The 16,631-nt window shown below is 31.8% G+C and overlaps 1 protein-coding gene across 1 annotated transcript; it reads left to right on the top strand.

Annotated features, from left to right (window-relative positions):
- Window positions 1-271: 271 nt before the first annotated feature.
- LOC118184978 (uncharacterized) lies at window positions 272-15,895 on the top strand. Its single transcript, XM_085822879.1, has 2 exons — window positions 272-2,052; window positions 13,884-15,895. The coding sequence occupies exons 1-2, from the start codon at window positions 340-342 to the stop codon at window positions 15,612-15,614; spliced, it is 3,444 nt and encodes a 1,147-aa protein (XP_085679005.1). The 5' UTR covers window positions 272-339; the 3' UTR covers window positions 15,615-15,895.
- The last annotated feature ends 736 nt before the right edge of the window (window positions 15,896-16,631 follow it).

Below are 16,631 nucleotides of genomic sequence, written 5' to 3'. Positions count from 1 at the left end.
ATTAAAATGCTACGAAAATACCTATTTATGTGTTTATTGATATTTCTTGGTGAGTCAAATTCCATTGCTATTTTGAAGATGTTTTTTTCTCATCGTTTAATGCTATCAAAATAGTCGTGCAAAACGTGATCGCATTAAACAACGGCTGATAAGTGCTCCTGCCGCGCCCGCTGTTGTTACAATGCAGAGAAGTAACAGTGGCGACATTTTGAGGAAGTGACGTATAGGATGTTTCTGTCTTTTATCCTCTCAATGCTCGTCCAAGGTCAAATGATCGAATTGACACGCGCAATTACGCCCTAACGGATAACGTGTCAAAGAGCTCAAAACCTTCTTTACATGATGGAAGAGCAAGCGGAAAATAGATTCACATTCATTTGGATTATTGAAAATTTTAGCATGTTTCATCAGCCTAAGATAAGATTTCTATGTAGCCCAGAGTTTGCTTTGAATTGTTTACCCCATATGAAGTGGCACATTAGGATATTTCCCGAAGGGGATCTTGATCAAAGCTACACAGCTGTCTATCTCAAAAGAATGGATGATATTTCAGAATTGTGTAACATAAATTTTACAGTGCAAGGACTGGATAGCAGTGAAAAGTCAGTTTTCGGTCCAAAAGGTTGTACCCGTGTATTTAAAGGTGAGTTTGCGTGGGGATATCCCACGTGCTGTAAAAAGGATTTTCTTTTTAAGTCACTCATAAATGATGTTCTAATTATAAAACTGACGATGAGCACCGTGTCTGAATCAAGTGATCAAGAAATACTGCCGCCACTTCCTTACAAAAATGGACTGTTTGCAGATGTCGTGTTACACGCAAATGGTGCGGAATTCAAAGTACATAAATCCATTTTGTGGGCGAGATGGCCCAAACTTGTAGAAAAACTAGACACAGAAGGGACTTGTGAACAAGTTTTCGATATGAGATCGGACGTGCTGGAGGCCATACTCAGATATGTTTACACCGGAAAACTAGACTGCATTGAATCTGATTTATTAGCGGAACTGTATGCTGCATGTGAGAAATATGAACTCCTTGATTTGCAGTGTTTACCTGTTGTCGCACAGAAGGCGCGAACTCGTATTAATGTACGGAAAATATCATTTGAGTGGCCAATAAAGAATTTCTCAAGCTTGCCAATGAATACAAGGATACATTGCCACCTATTCAGTGTGAATATTTTGAAGTCTTGTAAATGGAACTTGAGGCTTCACATACGTGAAGATGCACTGCATGGTAGAATGTTTGATATTTCCCTCTGCAAAATGTACGATCCTGAAACCAAGCCTATCTTTGTGAGAAGCAAAGTATCCTTCGATGGGATTAATTCTTCAGAAAATGAGCACTTGTTCGAAACGGAGAAAAACTGGAAATGTGCCGATTTTTCACGAAAGAATCCTGTGGATCCTGATGATGTATTGCAACTTAAATTCGAATTTAAGTTTTCTGACTGCAACAATGTTTCTGAAATAATGGAATCTACTTATGCCTACGTATCTTCTATTAACTGCCATTCAATTAACAATGATTTCAGAAATCTTTACAAAACTGGTATGTTATCGGATATCAATATTATCGTTGGTTCCGAAACACTACGCGCACATAAATGTGTTTTATGCGGCCGATCTTCGGTGTTTTCCAGAATGTTCGAAACTGACATGATCGAATCGGAAAGAAATGACGTCGAGATTTCGGATATTGATCCGCAGGTAATGGACGAATTCCTTCTGTTTATGTACACCGGAAATCTCGAAAAATCGTCTGACGAAACGGCTGAGCAACTTTACGTGGCAGCCGACAAATACAATGTCCCTGCTCTGAAGAAAAAGTGTTCATGTTTTCTGATCTCTAATCTGAGCGTTGCAAATGTGTGCAGAATTCTGCAGTTAGCCAGTTTGCATTCTGATGATGATTTATACAAAAGTGTGTTTGAGTTTTCATTTGCACATGCAGAGGAAATTTTCTCTACTGATGAATGGAAAAATAAAGCGAAAGAGAATTTCTATATGAAATTTTTGCAAGATATGGTAGTTCAGAAAAAACTTACAGCAAAATGATTTATTTATATACAACTCAAAATATCACTCAAGTCAAGTTGCACGTTTCAGATTTCGAAAAAAAATCTGAAACGTGCAACTTGACTTGAGTGATAAATTTCCGATCTTGAATTCATATTTAAAATTTTTAACATGCCCTTTGGTAAGTAACTAAAGCCATGGTAAAAAGTTACTAAAAATTTTGTAATTTTGTTCATGATACCTTATTTTTTATTAAGAAACATAATGAGTAGTTAGTTATTTTGTAATTTTGTTCATGATTCCTTATTTTTTATTAAGTCACAAGAAACGTAATGAGTAGTTAGTAATCATTTTGTAATTTTGTTCATGATTCCTGATTTTGATTAAGGTGACAAGAAACATAATGAATAGTTAGTAATCATTTTGTAAATTTTGTTTATCATGGTTTTTGAATAAAGTATTTCATTTTACTTATATTATTAAAATTCAGAATTATACGAACTTTACATCTCCTACTGTATTATTATTCTACGACCAGATTAAGAATATTTTGTCTCTGCACGATCTTGGCTTAATTAATAATTAATAATCTAATTTTTCTTCTTAATTTAGAGAATATTTCACTTTAAAACAATTTAGTTCTTTATAAAATACTTCGAAGTGAAGAATAAATTTTGTGTTTATTACTTTATTTCTAGGTGTAACTGTCTTTCCCTTTACAAAACTTATTCAAAGCATTTCTTTCATATATTAGTAATTTTTAATAAATTTGTGTGTAATTCTCTGATATAGATGTTGTTTAAAGAGATGAAAAGTTGATTTCGGGTTTTTCAGTACGAAACGTTTCTTATAAGTTAAGAGTGCTTTAACTACATAACATGTGTCCCGTTCGAAAACAACATTTTCGGTATAAGTTATTACTAGTAAACTTATATTTTAAAAATAAAATTAATTAAAATTCATCAAGTTATATATTGGTATGAATATTCGTTTTTTATAATTGAAGGCTGATGGGATAGTATTTATTGTATGCAAATTAAATGTATTAAAAGTTTTTTATTTTAGGTTTTAACGCCTTAAAATCATTTTCTCTGTCATCATCTCTATCTCTTGGAATCATCTTCAATAGAATTAATCATTTTCTAAATATATGTATTAATATTTCCATTATAAATAAATTCCTTGATCTAATACTTTCGAATTAAATTTAATTAAATTAATTCAAAAAATCAAGGCTGTTAGGATAGTATTTAGTTTTTTAACTGAATTAAATAAATGTTGATATTGACATAAATTAAATGTATAAACCTGCCAGTTCTTGCATAGCTATTCTATGCTTACATGTATGCCAATAAGAAGCACTTATAGTGCTTTAAATCCCTCTTTTGTATCTGAAACTGAAATGGAAGTCCGTAGGCAGGATAAACGGAAATATATTTCATCAGATGTCAGTCTTACGAAGAAAAAAATTATTCATAATTTCCTTGTTTAATTTCAAAACTGTGAGATTTTAATTTATCATATGGTGTACTTGGTTAATCAGAATTTTATTTTTGTATTTTTTTTTTTTTTTTTTTTTTTTTTTTTTTTTTTTGATATCTATGAGGACCGTAAGAGCAGGCTTGAAGGATTACTTGATCCGTGGATCAGAGATTGAGAAATACTGTTCTGTCTGGTTGGCTGGAAACACACGAGCGTAGATAGCCCTGAATTTCAAAGAGACGGTTGCCCTTTTGTGAAGTGGAATTTCTCCAAAACAGGCTAATGTTTTTATGTAATAGCATACCTATTAATATTTAAAATATTGAAGAATTTATTTTAAATTTTTAAACTAAAATTAATTCATTAAATTAAGAAATAGTATTTTTTATTTTATGTTTTAATGCCTTATGATATATAGAATTAATCCTTTTTTAAACAGGCATGCAGACGAAGCTAGCAAAAACTGGATTTTGACGCATCACCAATCTTTATTTTCACACATATCGAATTATTTTGGTAAACATTTATCCAATTATATTTAAATATGCGAATTTTTATGTACACTGGCTCTAAAAGTACGACGTAAGCATCTTAGACAGGAAAGCATAAGCAGCGCGGAGATGTTAACTGGCTAGAAGTTAAGAAAAAGAATGACGTAGTTGTTTGCGAAGCGTTATTTATACTAAGTAGACGCATATAAGTGTTAGCTAAGATGTGATTGGTTAATTTTAGGTTTTAATTCCATTTTTCAAGCAGCGTTATGTAGTTTGGGAGAACAGATGAATTTAGGGGGGGGAAGCATAAAATCTAGAATAGTTAAATTTCAGATCACCAATTGTTTCTTAACGCAGCCATCGCATTTTGTTATATCTTACATATATATATATATATATATTAGTGTTCCCGTTATGTATACGTCTTTTGAACGTTATGTATACGTACGTTATGTATACGAACGTTATGTATACGTACGTTATGTATACGTACACCGAATTAAATTAAATTAAATTAATTAACATAATTTTATTTTATGTTTTAATACCTTGTAACGCGTAGATGCACTAAGATTTTTTTGAAGCAGGTGATGTGCAAAATGTGCAGTGCCCTCGCCAGGACTCGAACCTGGACCTATTGAATACGTTTCAAGTGTGGTATCGTTACACCACGAAGGCATGCGGAAAGGAGGGAGAAAATACCTCATAGAATTAACCTCTTTTTATATTAGTATTTCCATTAGGTATACATCTTTCGGTCTAATACCTTGATGTTGAATATTCTGCATGCATATGTAAACATTTTTATGAATTAACTACCATGTAATTTTTATTTTTGCTAAATTCTTTTACAAATGTGCAGAAAGTGAACAATTAATTATAAAAATTGAAGGAAATTCGAGTAAATTTGAAAATTTATAATTCTAAAAAATTTTAAACTATTTTATTAAGTTTAGAACATGTAATTAAACTCTATTATTTCAGTACCTACTGAACTTCGTATTTCTGTTTAGAAACCTGCCTCAGAATTGCTACTGTGGACCACACACTTGAGTTTTTATTATTGCTTTTTACACCGATAGAATGATGAATTAAATTTACTTAATTAATAAACATTGTGCTTTTAATTTAGCTTTTTTTGTTACTAAAAACTGAGTTTTTTTTTTTTTTTATATATAATCATAGTGGTTTGTAAAAAACTTTACGCCTGTGAAAATGGGAATTAGTTCATATTCTTTGCAATTTTAATTTTTCAAATATATGAGTTTCTTTAAATAACTCTGCGATGTGCGGCACAAATATGAGAAACAGTAACTGTAAGGTGAGTAATTGCTATACATATTGTCATAATCACTATCATACCTAAACAATTATATTTCTTAAAAATATTAGAGCTATCAAATAAGTTTTGGTTTCTTGACTTCGCTGTGTCGGATAATGATTAGGACAGTACAGAGGGTGTTTACACATAACGAAATTTTTTTTAAAAAAGGAAATATTTTTAAATCACCTGCTGCTTTTATATTTATCTTTTTTTCAAGATGTCGCATGTAAACAAGCTGTAGATGAAAGACATGTTTTTGCGCTTTCCGAAGTAAAATATTTTTATTTTATAACTGAAAAGTCATTGTGAAATGCATGGTATTAAAATTTTTTAGAGCAAAATAAGCAAAATTATTTAAAAAACGTTATTAAAGTGAAAACACCGTCAATCATGTCTTCTACCTGGAAAGAAGATTCCAAACCAATACCCGAAAAAGGTACGTATTGTTTTTAATGTTTCTAAAGTTAGATCATTGGTTACAAGAGAAAATCCACCGACAGGGAAATCAGTTCCAAAGTCTTTAAATACATTTTTAGCAACAGTAAGTAAAATTGAACAGTAAGTTAAATATGAACCAAGGTATACAAATTTAAAAAGCTAAAATACAAAATGTTCACCAGATTTTGCCGAGGCATGTGTCTGGACCCAAAACAACTTATAGAACTGTGTATGAAAATTATGTAGCAGGAGATAAATGGAAATACATTGTGACCCTGGATGAAACATAATTTTGACTAAATGATTGCGGTTCGAACACAGGAAAAGAGGCTAGTTGCATGATTGATTTCCATTTATTTCCCTATGTATAACGTGAATACGAGCCCGTTCCCTTAGAAAGTCGCCCACCAGCGGCCGAGCGGTAACATCGCTGAACACTGGTAGTTCGGTCCGAGGTTCGAATCCCGCGAACGGGCTGGCTGCATGGGCGTTTTCGTGGTTTTCCCCATGTGTAACGTGTATACGAGCCAGTTTCCCTTAGAAAGTCCTCCACGAAGGCATCCCTCCCTTAAGGCAGATAGCCCTCGAGTGCTTTGCCATAATCTAATAAAACCAAACCAAACCAAACCCTTAGCAAGTCCTCCTCAAAGACATAGCTTACCTTACGCAAATAGTCCTTATGAGCTTTGCCGTACTTAATAACTGCATGACTGCATTTGTTATTCAAATATAGTTCATGTTGCTGCAATTATTCCTAATACGCAGAGTTCTGTTATTAATATTACTCATTTGAAAAAAATATTTGTTGCAATTATGTTTTTTCAAATTATGTTTTTCAATCATTTGAAAATCAATTCCCTCAATTTAAACTTTACACAAGGGCAGCTACTTAACTTTTCGGTAATCTGATAACTTTCTGAATATTTTTTACCTGCTATTAACTTTCTATGAATAATTTTTACCTACTATTAACTTTCTATCAATAATTTTTACCTACTATTAACTTTCTATGAATAATTTTTACCTACTATTAACTTTCTATGAATAATTTTTACCTACTATTAACTTTCTATGAATAATTTTTACCTACTATTAACTTTCTATGAATAATTTATTACCGTATAATTATTTTTCGTTAACATGTTTTCTTTTGCAAGGTTCTACGCATGCACAGGTTGGACCATTGTTCACAGTATGAAGAGCAGTAAGACCAAAAATTCAGAAATTATTTCACAAATCAGTTGTTTAGTTAACCGTACAGTTTTCCTAAAACCGTATATTTTATTTAAAAAACATGATTATTTGGTTATTAAATATATCTCTGCCCCCCCCCAATATCTTCGTGACTGTATGAAACGCCAGTGGCAAAATTCATATGTGTACGAAATGCATACGTGTACCAGGCAGTTCCTGGAACATATTTTGTAACAGAGACATTACACTGAGGTACGAGATTGTTCTGGACAGTTCGGGACGTCCGGCTTAACTCTGGACTCACCAGCAGCCGAGCGGTAAAGTGGCTGAACACTGGTAGTTCGATCCGGGGTTTCCAATCCTCGGAAACAGGCTGGCAACATGGGCGTTTTTCTGGCTTTCCCCATGTGTAACGTGTATAGGAGGCAGTTTTCTCTTAGAAAACCTGTAAGGTATTCCCCTCCTTCTTAGCATGTGTTTGTGGTGTAATGTCCAGCTCGGCACGTATTCGAGAGGTTTAAGTCCCAGCGAGGGCACCGCACATTATTCACTTCTTCAGAATAAAAAAAATAATGTCTCTACAGTGGCGCCCGGACTAAAAAAAAGGGTGCATGGTGATTATCTACTACTTGGATTTGGCGATTGGATCCCCTTATCCCAGTCGCCCTTTAAAAGGGGGTATATAAGGTATTTCTCCGGCTTTCTTAGCATGCCTTCGTGATGTAATGGCCAGCACACTTAACGTGTATTCGAGTTCCGAAGAGGGCATTGCACATTTTTTACTTCTCCAGCATAAAAAAAACCTAATGTCTCTACAAGCCCTCCACGAAGGCGTCCTTCTCTTTGGACAGATAGTCATCGTGTGCTTTGCCATAAACAAATACATCTAGGCTGGTATGCCCGAGCTCGAATCCCAACTGAAAACCTTTGTGATGATGTACGTAGTTCATACGCAGGATTGCCACTCTGTCGAATCGCAATAAAGGACACTGCAAAATAAAGTTATATTAATTATTTTATTGTTATTATTGTAAATTATTGGAATACAATTTTAGAATTTAATGCTCATGTGAATTTAAATTTTTTAAAGCTTCGAAGACAATTGGTAAAGTTTTAAGTAATTTAGGTAATAATATATTGACTTAATGTGTTATTAGAATAATCGTTAGAATTTGAATTTAAATAAAAATGTGAATTAAAAATTATAGGAGACTATACAAAAATATTTGAAACTTTTAATTTTTAAAATTACATTTGTTCTGGTTTTGGGCAGACTTGAGGAAGTACGCAACATTTTTGATTATTTTAGCAAATTCTGAGCAACTTACTTTCAAATTAAAATGTTTAAGTAAAATGCAATTAAAACCTAATTCTCTAAGAAGTTGCATATGATAATTAATGCCCTAAAATGAAAAAAAAAATTATATCTCAAATAGCTTAATGGGAGTAATAGATTAAATAATTTTATTTACAAAACGCATCTACAATTTTGTATCGCGAATAATAAAAGCATGGAGCGTCTATGATAAATTAAAAAAGGTAATGGCTTTATACATTTGACAGCACAATTAAATTAATAGATTTTTTATTTAGGTGCAATACCCTTTTATTATTCGCGATATAAAATTCTAGATAAATTCTATAAATAAAATTCTTTAATCTAATATTCCCACTAAACTATGGAATAAATTACTTTTTTTTTCTTGCCGTGCACTAATTCTGATATCCATTTTAAATAAAAGCTAATTGCATAAAAGTCTTTTTTTAATTAATGTTATTTTATTTTCTGTCTCCTAGTCTCAATTACACGTTATCAATGATGAAATTTTTAGTCATTATTAAACACAAAGAATAATTTTTAAGAAAATTATGAAACAGACAAAAATTACTGAATGTCATTCAAGAATGAAGAAACCGCTTTTAATATTCACTTTTAGATATTGGATACAACGAGCATTTTACTTAAAGCTTTAAAAAAATAATTCGTCATTACGTGCGCCAGGATTGCAAACATCATCAAGGGCGCTGAGATGGCGAACAGAAGTCAAAAGCAGTTTTTCCCAGAGAAACGCTTTTTCCCCCTTCCGTCTGCTTCGGACTGCCACATATTAAAAAAAATCTGATGTGTAAACCACAGGACTTGTACAGAATTATGCGCATTTTTTCTTGCATTTCATTTAAACTGAATGGATTCAATTAAATTTACTTCGTCGATAGCGCATAAATCACAATTAAATAAATGCACTCTTTAAAATTCACTATATTTGGACCTAGGTTCACTTAACAGCGTTACATGTCATTCATTTTTTTAGCTCAGACTGTACAAAATTTATATCATCTTAAGAATTATTTAAAATTGTTGCGACATGTTCTATTCAAATACTATAAATCTAAAACGATGTATAAAAGAAATTAAGCAAACAAAGGGGGGAAAAAAGAAAAGAAACAGTTTTTCACAGCCAATTCAGTATTTCTCATTCAATTAATTCAGTTTGCTCAGTTTTCACTTCGCGACAAAGCAAAATATGTGTATTGAAAATTATGAAGTAAATCTTAAAGACTTATTTCCTCGAATAAATTCCAGAATGGGTTAATCATGGTTTAATTCGCAATAATATAAGAAGGCGTTACTTTCTCTAAGGCGAAGCTTACTTTCTCTAGATTGGCAGAAAATCTACTGGTATTCTGCTGTTTCAAATGTAAACAAACATGGCCGTCATGGCAAAAATAATTAGGCTTAGTGGCCCTTAAACAACTTTTAAATTGTGATAATTCTAAAAATATTGTATGCAGATTTATTAAAGGCATAAAAACATTAAGCGGAAGATAAGAACAACAAATTCAATCATTTTTAAAACACAAAAATGCACAATTTACAAACATATAAGAATAAAGAAACTGAGATTACCGAGCCGAGTAACAGAGTGGATATATATACATATATTTATATACTTTTGGTGCGGCCGATTGCAACCAAAATACGAGGTGCACATCTACATGCTATAGCAATTCTATATACAAAATTTCAACGCTCCGGGGCTATTCATTACTGAGTTATGCGAGATTCACACATACGTATGCACGTACGTACAGACGCCACGAAAAAATCTCTCTTGAATCCATTTTAAATGAGTTTTATAATTCGTTTGGATGAAAAGAGTACTTTATTCTCTCCTTACGTATAGATGTCACGCAAAAACATCGTTAAATTACATTCGATAGCGATCAAAATCGATATTTTCGGTGAAATATGATGCTTGAAATTTTTCGCGATTACTATACTTCCTTTTTACTTCGTACAAGGAAGTAGAAAATCGCTAAATTAATATTTTATTTATCATTCTTGCATTAAAAGAGGGCGAAAAGTTTCTTTTATAATATGTGAAAATTAAAAAAATTTATATACGATACATTTTTAGATGATGGAATTTTAAAATCAAAAACTCAAATGTTCTAAAATACTTAAGCGATTTTCTGAAATTCGCAAAAAATTCAGAAATTGAGTTCATATGAATTGCATAGAAAATATTCATACAAAAATACTTCCTATATTTGTTTCACTGAAAAGATTTTTTTTCACTCTTTATGATGGTGCAAACAGAAAAACTCTGATGTGCTTAGTTTATTTATTAAACGAAGAATGTGCAAAAGATCTTTTAAACCTTAAATACAAAAGAATATAAATCGGATTTTGAAATGTCGCTTTACCACATTGAATTGCCTTTGAAACACAATTGTGTGTACAAAATTTTAACTCGATAGCTTATCTGAAAGTGGGTTAAAAATCGATGACAAAATTCCACCTATAGCGAAATAGCATAAGTGAACTAAATAAAAGCTTATAATAATAATTTAGTTTTCATAAATTCAGCCGAACACCTGTTTCGTTTATTGGCCGATTAAATAATTAAAATATTCATGCACTTATACTTTGCATTTATAATACACGCATTTATAATAAACAAAATCATGTGCTACTTGATGTTTGGGATTAACAAATTTGTTGTTTTTTGGAAATGACAGACTTAAAATTGAATATTTGCCAAATTCAGAATCTTCATTAAAGTATTCTAAAAAGTGTAGAAGAAAGAAATAATTTAGTTGTCAATAATCTTTGATATTCTGCATTATCTAATTTTTTTTAAAACTGTTGACGATCGTGAAAATCAAAAACATTCTTCATCATATCGAGATTTAAGCTTAGGTTTTTAAGCTGGCCAAAACATTTAAAATATCTAGACCAAAATTTTTTCTTCTCTAGTAGTTCAATGGCTAACTTAAATATTGACATTAAATGTCGGAAGAACAATAAATCTATTTTAATATTCGTTGTGATTTCGATAGATTTATCTTCAATTAGCAGTTAGAATAATTCTTTAGAGCAATCAATTGGTCTGTTTACGAAATGAAAATTCAACTTTTAATTTCGATAAGATAAAGGACATTTGCCTTTTTGTTTCTAAACTGAAGAAAGGGCCAGAACAGGAAAGCTGATTAAAAGACCAGAGTGACATGATATTCTGTCTGAAGCTGAAGACAAGAGTTTCTATGGGATGCTGTTCATCGGAATTTGGAATCGTATGCTAGACATGCAGCTAGACGTTCTTGAGCGAAATAGATAAAGAAGGAGATAAGAATACTCTAATGTTCTAATAAGGATTACCTGAGCTGCTACGATCTTCAGCTTTTGTTTATAATTTAGAAACGCAGTTCTACAATCAACTCTGGATTTACTAGAATAATACTGGCTGTGACGTTCACGGATAACTCAAAATCATACATATAAAAAAATACAACATATAAAAAAGAAGAATAACCTATATAATATATTATGGAAAAATATTTTTAATAATTTGTCTTCTTTCGAGCCTTTAATCGTAAGAATGATTTCTTTCGGTTGCTTCAATAGGTATTCAGAGATAAGGGAAAGCGCTATAAGAACAAAATAAGCAATATTTTACATAAATAATCTAAGATATATATGGCATTAAATAATTCTGTTTACCAGAGAACGTGAACAATGTTAAGTTCAAACTCGCTTAAAAAAGTAAAAGTCGGTTAAAGGTCTTTTTTTTTTTTTTTTTTTTAACATATTCTACATCAGCGGTCGTCAACCCTTAGAACTTCGTGGACCACTACATACATAATTTTATATTTGGCGGAATTCTAATGCGAATTAAAAAAAAGTAAATACATTTATACAATAATAATTAGCAAACTTTTATTTTATTAATGTGAAAGGCACCCATTAAAAGTAACAAGGTTATAGAGTAATTATTTTTAAAACACGAATTTAAGTATTACATGTTTTTGGTGTGATATTTGTTCCTGTTTTTTTTTTAAATCAGTTTGGAGATTTTAGGTTTTGGACGGAAAATAAACTTACACGTAAATTTATATCATGTATAAATAATACCAACAGTATCCATATCATGATCATTGAAATTTACAAGACTGAATAACTGATTTTGCTAATATCAGCATTAAATAAATGTACGACTGCTTGAATTTTATCAATAATTAATTTAACACATTTGGTGATTGATTATACTTGCAAATATATCACACTGCGATCTATATAAAGGAAGCAAAAGAATTATGATGTAACCTGTCTACAAACCTTACCTGAAAAATATACATTTCACACCTTTATTGATTAAATGCATTAAATTATTTTCATATTATGCAATGTTTAACAACATATTAATACGCAAAAACAATAATCAACTTTCCAAGACACGTAATTCTAATTTTCATTTGTTAATATAATTTTCGAAACATTTGGTGTTCAGCAGAATGCCTTTATGGAAACTCAGACTACGCCCCTGATTATGAATAACAATTAAAACATCTCACTAATACACATATTTCGTTCACATTGAAAAATTATATGAAAAGAAGTACAAAAATCTTATCTTCTTGACAGAGAGCTTAACATTTCCGCGTCACTGAAAAGGAACTTTACGAAAAGCAAGAGCACCGGCAAACGCAAAGCAATATCAATAAAGTGAAAGTGTCATGTCTCCAATTTTTAATTATTGTAAACATAATAATCATCGCTTACTGAGCAATGGACGCTATCGATCAATAGTTAGACAAAACAAAAACAGAAACTTCCCGTGATGCGATTATAAACATAAAAGCAGATGGTTCTCATAAAACTCCATCAAGTTGCGAAGAAAAACTGTGTTATTAACGATTACAAAGCATATATTTGTAATTCAAAAGGAAAGAGAATTCCAATTCGTGCTATTATTAATAACAGCAGCATAGCCATAGATACCAACTCTCACTTTCAAATGTCGCTAGATACACCTGCAAAAGTAGCTAAAAAATTGCTAAATTCAGAAGGAATTTCGCTAAAAGTAGTAGCTAAGGTTAAAAAAAAAGTATAATCCATATTCCATAATAAGTTTTGTTACTCTTCATTTTTAAACAATATAAATAATGATAAAAATCATAAAAATATAAATAATGTCCCAATTTTTTTGCATACCAACAAAACGTTTTCACGGACCACCGGTTGGCGACCGCTGTTGTAGATTATTTACAATTAAATAAAGTAGTGTTGCGAATAAAACTCAAATACCATGACGTCTAATTCCACGCAATTTGCTTCCTGTATTTTTCCGCAGACAGTTTGTTTTATCGTATTAATTTATGATAATAAATTTTTCGTCGCTCCTAAATAAACAAATATAGCTTTTTATTCTGACTCCAAAAGTCGGCTTATAGTCCAATTCGTTATTTGGTTTAAATGACGTACTTTTGAGATGATTGAAAAGTATTCTTAATGGTTGCTGCGACGACCCAGAGGAGAGAATTCACAGAGGTGGACGTAAGTTGTGTAAGTTTTCTATCCTTTAATCGCCCTCAAGCTGGTCGAAGGTCGTACGATAGAATTCATTCGCATAGTTTCGAAGTAACAGCTTACACATTGGAGTGCGAAAGAGCTGCAGACGATGGAAAAGCAATCGGAAAATGTATTTACCTGGATTATTACATCGTTTAGTATGTGCCACCAGCCAAACAAACAATTTCTACGGAGCCCAGAGTTTACTTCTAATTATTTACCCGATATGAACTGGCAAATTTTGTTACTTCCGAGAGGGAATAGTGATGAAAACTACATAGCTGTGTACCTCAGAAGAACTGATGGTATTCCAGAATTGTGTAATATAAATTACACAATGCAAGGACTGGATGTGAATGGAAAGTCAGTTTTTTATTCTAACGTTTGTACTAGAGAATTTGAAGGTGAATCTACTTGGGGATGTCCAATGATGTGCAAAAGGGATTCTCTTTTTATGTCACTCAAAAATGATATTCTAATTATAGAATTGACTTTGAGTCCTAGTGATCAAGAATTACTGCCTACTCTTTCTTACAAAAATGGACTGTTTGCAGATGTCGTGTTGCGCGCAAATGGTGCAGAATTCAAAGTACATAAAGCTGTTTTGTTGGCGAGATGGCCCAAACTTGTAGAAAAACTAGACACAGAAGGGACTTGTGAACAAGTTTTCGATATGGGATCGAACGTACTGGAGGCAATACTGAAATATGTTTACACCGGGAAACTAGACTGTAATGAATCTGATTCGTTAGCCGAACTGTATACTGCTTGTGAAAAATGCGAACTCCCCATTTTGCAAATTTGTTTACCTGTTGTGACACAAAAAGCACGAACTTCTATTAATGTACAGAAAATATCATTTGAGTGGCCAATAAAGAATTTCTCAAGCCTGCCACTTAATACAGTGTTACACTGCCATTCATTCAATGTCGATATTTTGAAGTCTTGTAAGTGGAATTTAAGTCTTCACATATATGAAGATGAAATGTACGGTTGCAGAGCCTTTGATATTTTCTTATGCAAGATGAATGATCCTGAAAGTAATCCGATTTTCGTGAGAAGCAATATATTCAATGGTTTTAGTTCTTTTGAAAATGAGCACTTGTTCGGAATAGAGAAAAACTGGAAGTGTGGGAACTTTTCACGGGTTGCTGTGGATCCTGACGGCGTATTGAGACTTAAGTTCGAATTTAGGTTTTCTGATTGCAGCAGTGTTTCTGAAATAAGGGAATCTTCTTATGCCTACGTACCATCTATTAATTGCCATTCCATAAACAATGACTTCAGAAATCTTTACAATTCTGGTATGTTATCGGATATCAATATTATCGTCGGTTCCGAAACATTCCCCGCGCATAAATTTGTTTTATGCGCCCGATCTCCGGTATTTTCCAGAATGTTCCAAACTGACATGATCGAATTGGACAAAAATGACGTTAAAATTTCAGATATTGAACCTCAGATAATGGATAAATTACTTCTGTTCATGTACACAGGCAGTTTTGAAACATCTTTGGGTGAAGCAGCTGAACAGCTGTACGTGGTAGCTGATAAATATGATGTTCCTGCATTGAAGAAAAGGTGCTCATCTTTTCTGAAATCGAATCTGAATGCTAAAAATGTGTGCAGAATATTAGAGTTAGCCAATATGCATTCCGATGATGATTTGTACAAGAGTGTGTTTAGATATTCATTTGAGCATGCAGAGGAAATTTTCTCTACTGATGAATGGGAAGCTATCGCAAAAGGTAACTTATACGTGAAATTTCTGCAGGAAATGTTTCTCGAGGAGAGACTCACAAAGTGATTTATAGAACTAGATTTCTGTATTAAACTGCGTATCTTGATCTTATGTATAAAATTTTTTATATGTCCTGTGGTAAGTACGAGTAAAAAGTTACTAAATATTTTGTAGTTTATCCTTATGCTTGTTTGTTCTTTGGTGAATGATAAGAAACATGGTGAAAATGTAGTGATTTGTCTTTATGATAACTATGAATTACGCTTTTCTTTATAATAAAAATTGAGATTTTTAACGAAACCGTGTTTCCTATTCTATTTTGTATTTTATAATCAAATTTAAAACATTTTGTTGCTGCGCTTTAATGTAGAATTTTGATAGCTTATTAAAGGTCTATTTTTTTTTCTTAATTTATAGGTGAATATTCATTCCTCATATAAATTATAATTTTCATTCACTGCATTATTTCTGTAATGTAATTGTCTGTTCCAATATAGTAGCTTGCAGCGTTAATTCAATGCAGTTACTAAGCATCAGTACTGTTTTTATAAGTCCGTGTGTAACTCTTTCTGTTCTGGTGTGCTTAGTCATGTTTTAAACAGTTACACGCAACTTATCTGCCTGAATGCTTGGAATCAGTCAACTGCTCTGATTTCAGAACTCACGTTAATAAGTTTCTTTATGTTGACGAGTTCGAAAATTGTACTTAAAATTTTAATTTCAAAATTTGTTACATTCATTATTGATTTTGTTTTCACTATAATGCCTCATTTCTTGTGTGTGGTTATGAAGGTGACTCCTGTTAGTACTTTCGTACCTGATCTAAAAGTTTATGAATTTTTAGTGTTTTACTTTATTTACCAGCATATGTAACGCTTTCTTCTTTTATTTTTCTCTTAATAACAAAAAATACAACACTTATAACATTAAAGAGTAGGCTTTTGGGTTTATAACAGATCTCGAGTACGATAAGAATAGAATTAACAAGCCAAAACAGTGTTAATTGCACTATAAAATTCCTTAATTAAGGCATATTATACATATATTTATATTCTTAACTCTACCTTAACAGAAGTAATAAAT

This window comes from Stegodyphus dumicola, chromosome 8 (assembly GCF_044657685.1).
Source record: "Stegodyphus dumicola isolate Sdum_Otavi_A_Nest chromosome 8, ASM4465768v1".
NCBI lineage: Eukaryota > Metazoa > Arthropoda > Arachnida > Araneae > Eresidae > Stegodyphus > Stegodyphus dumicola.
This window is presented reverse-complemented; position numbering and strand designations above follow the sequence as displayed.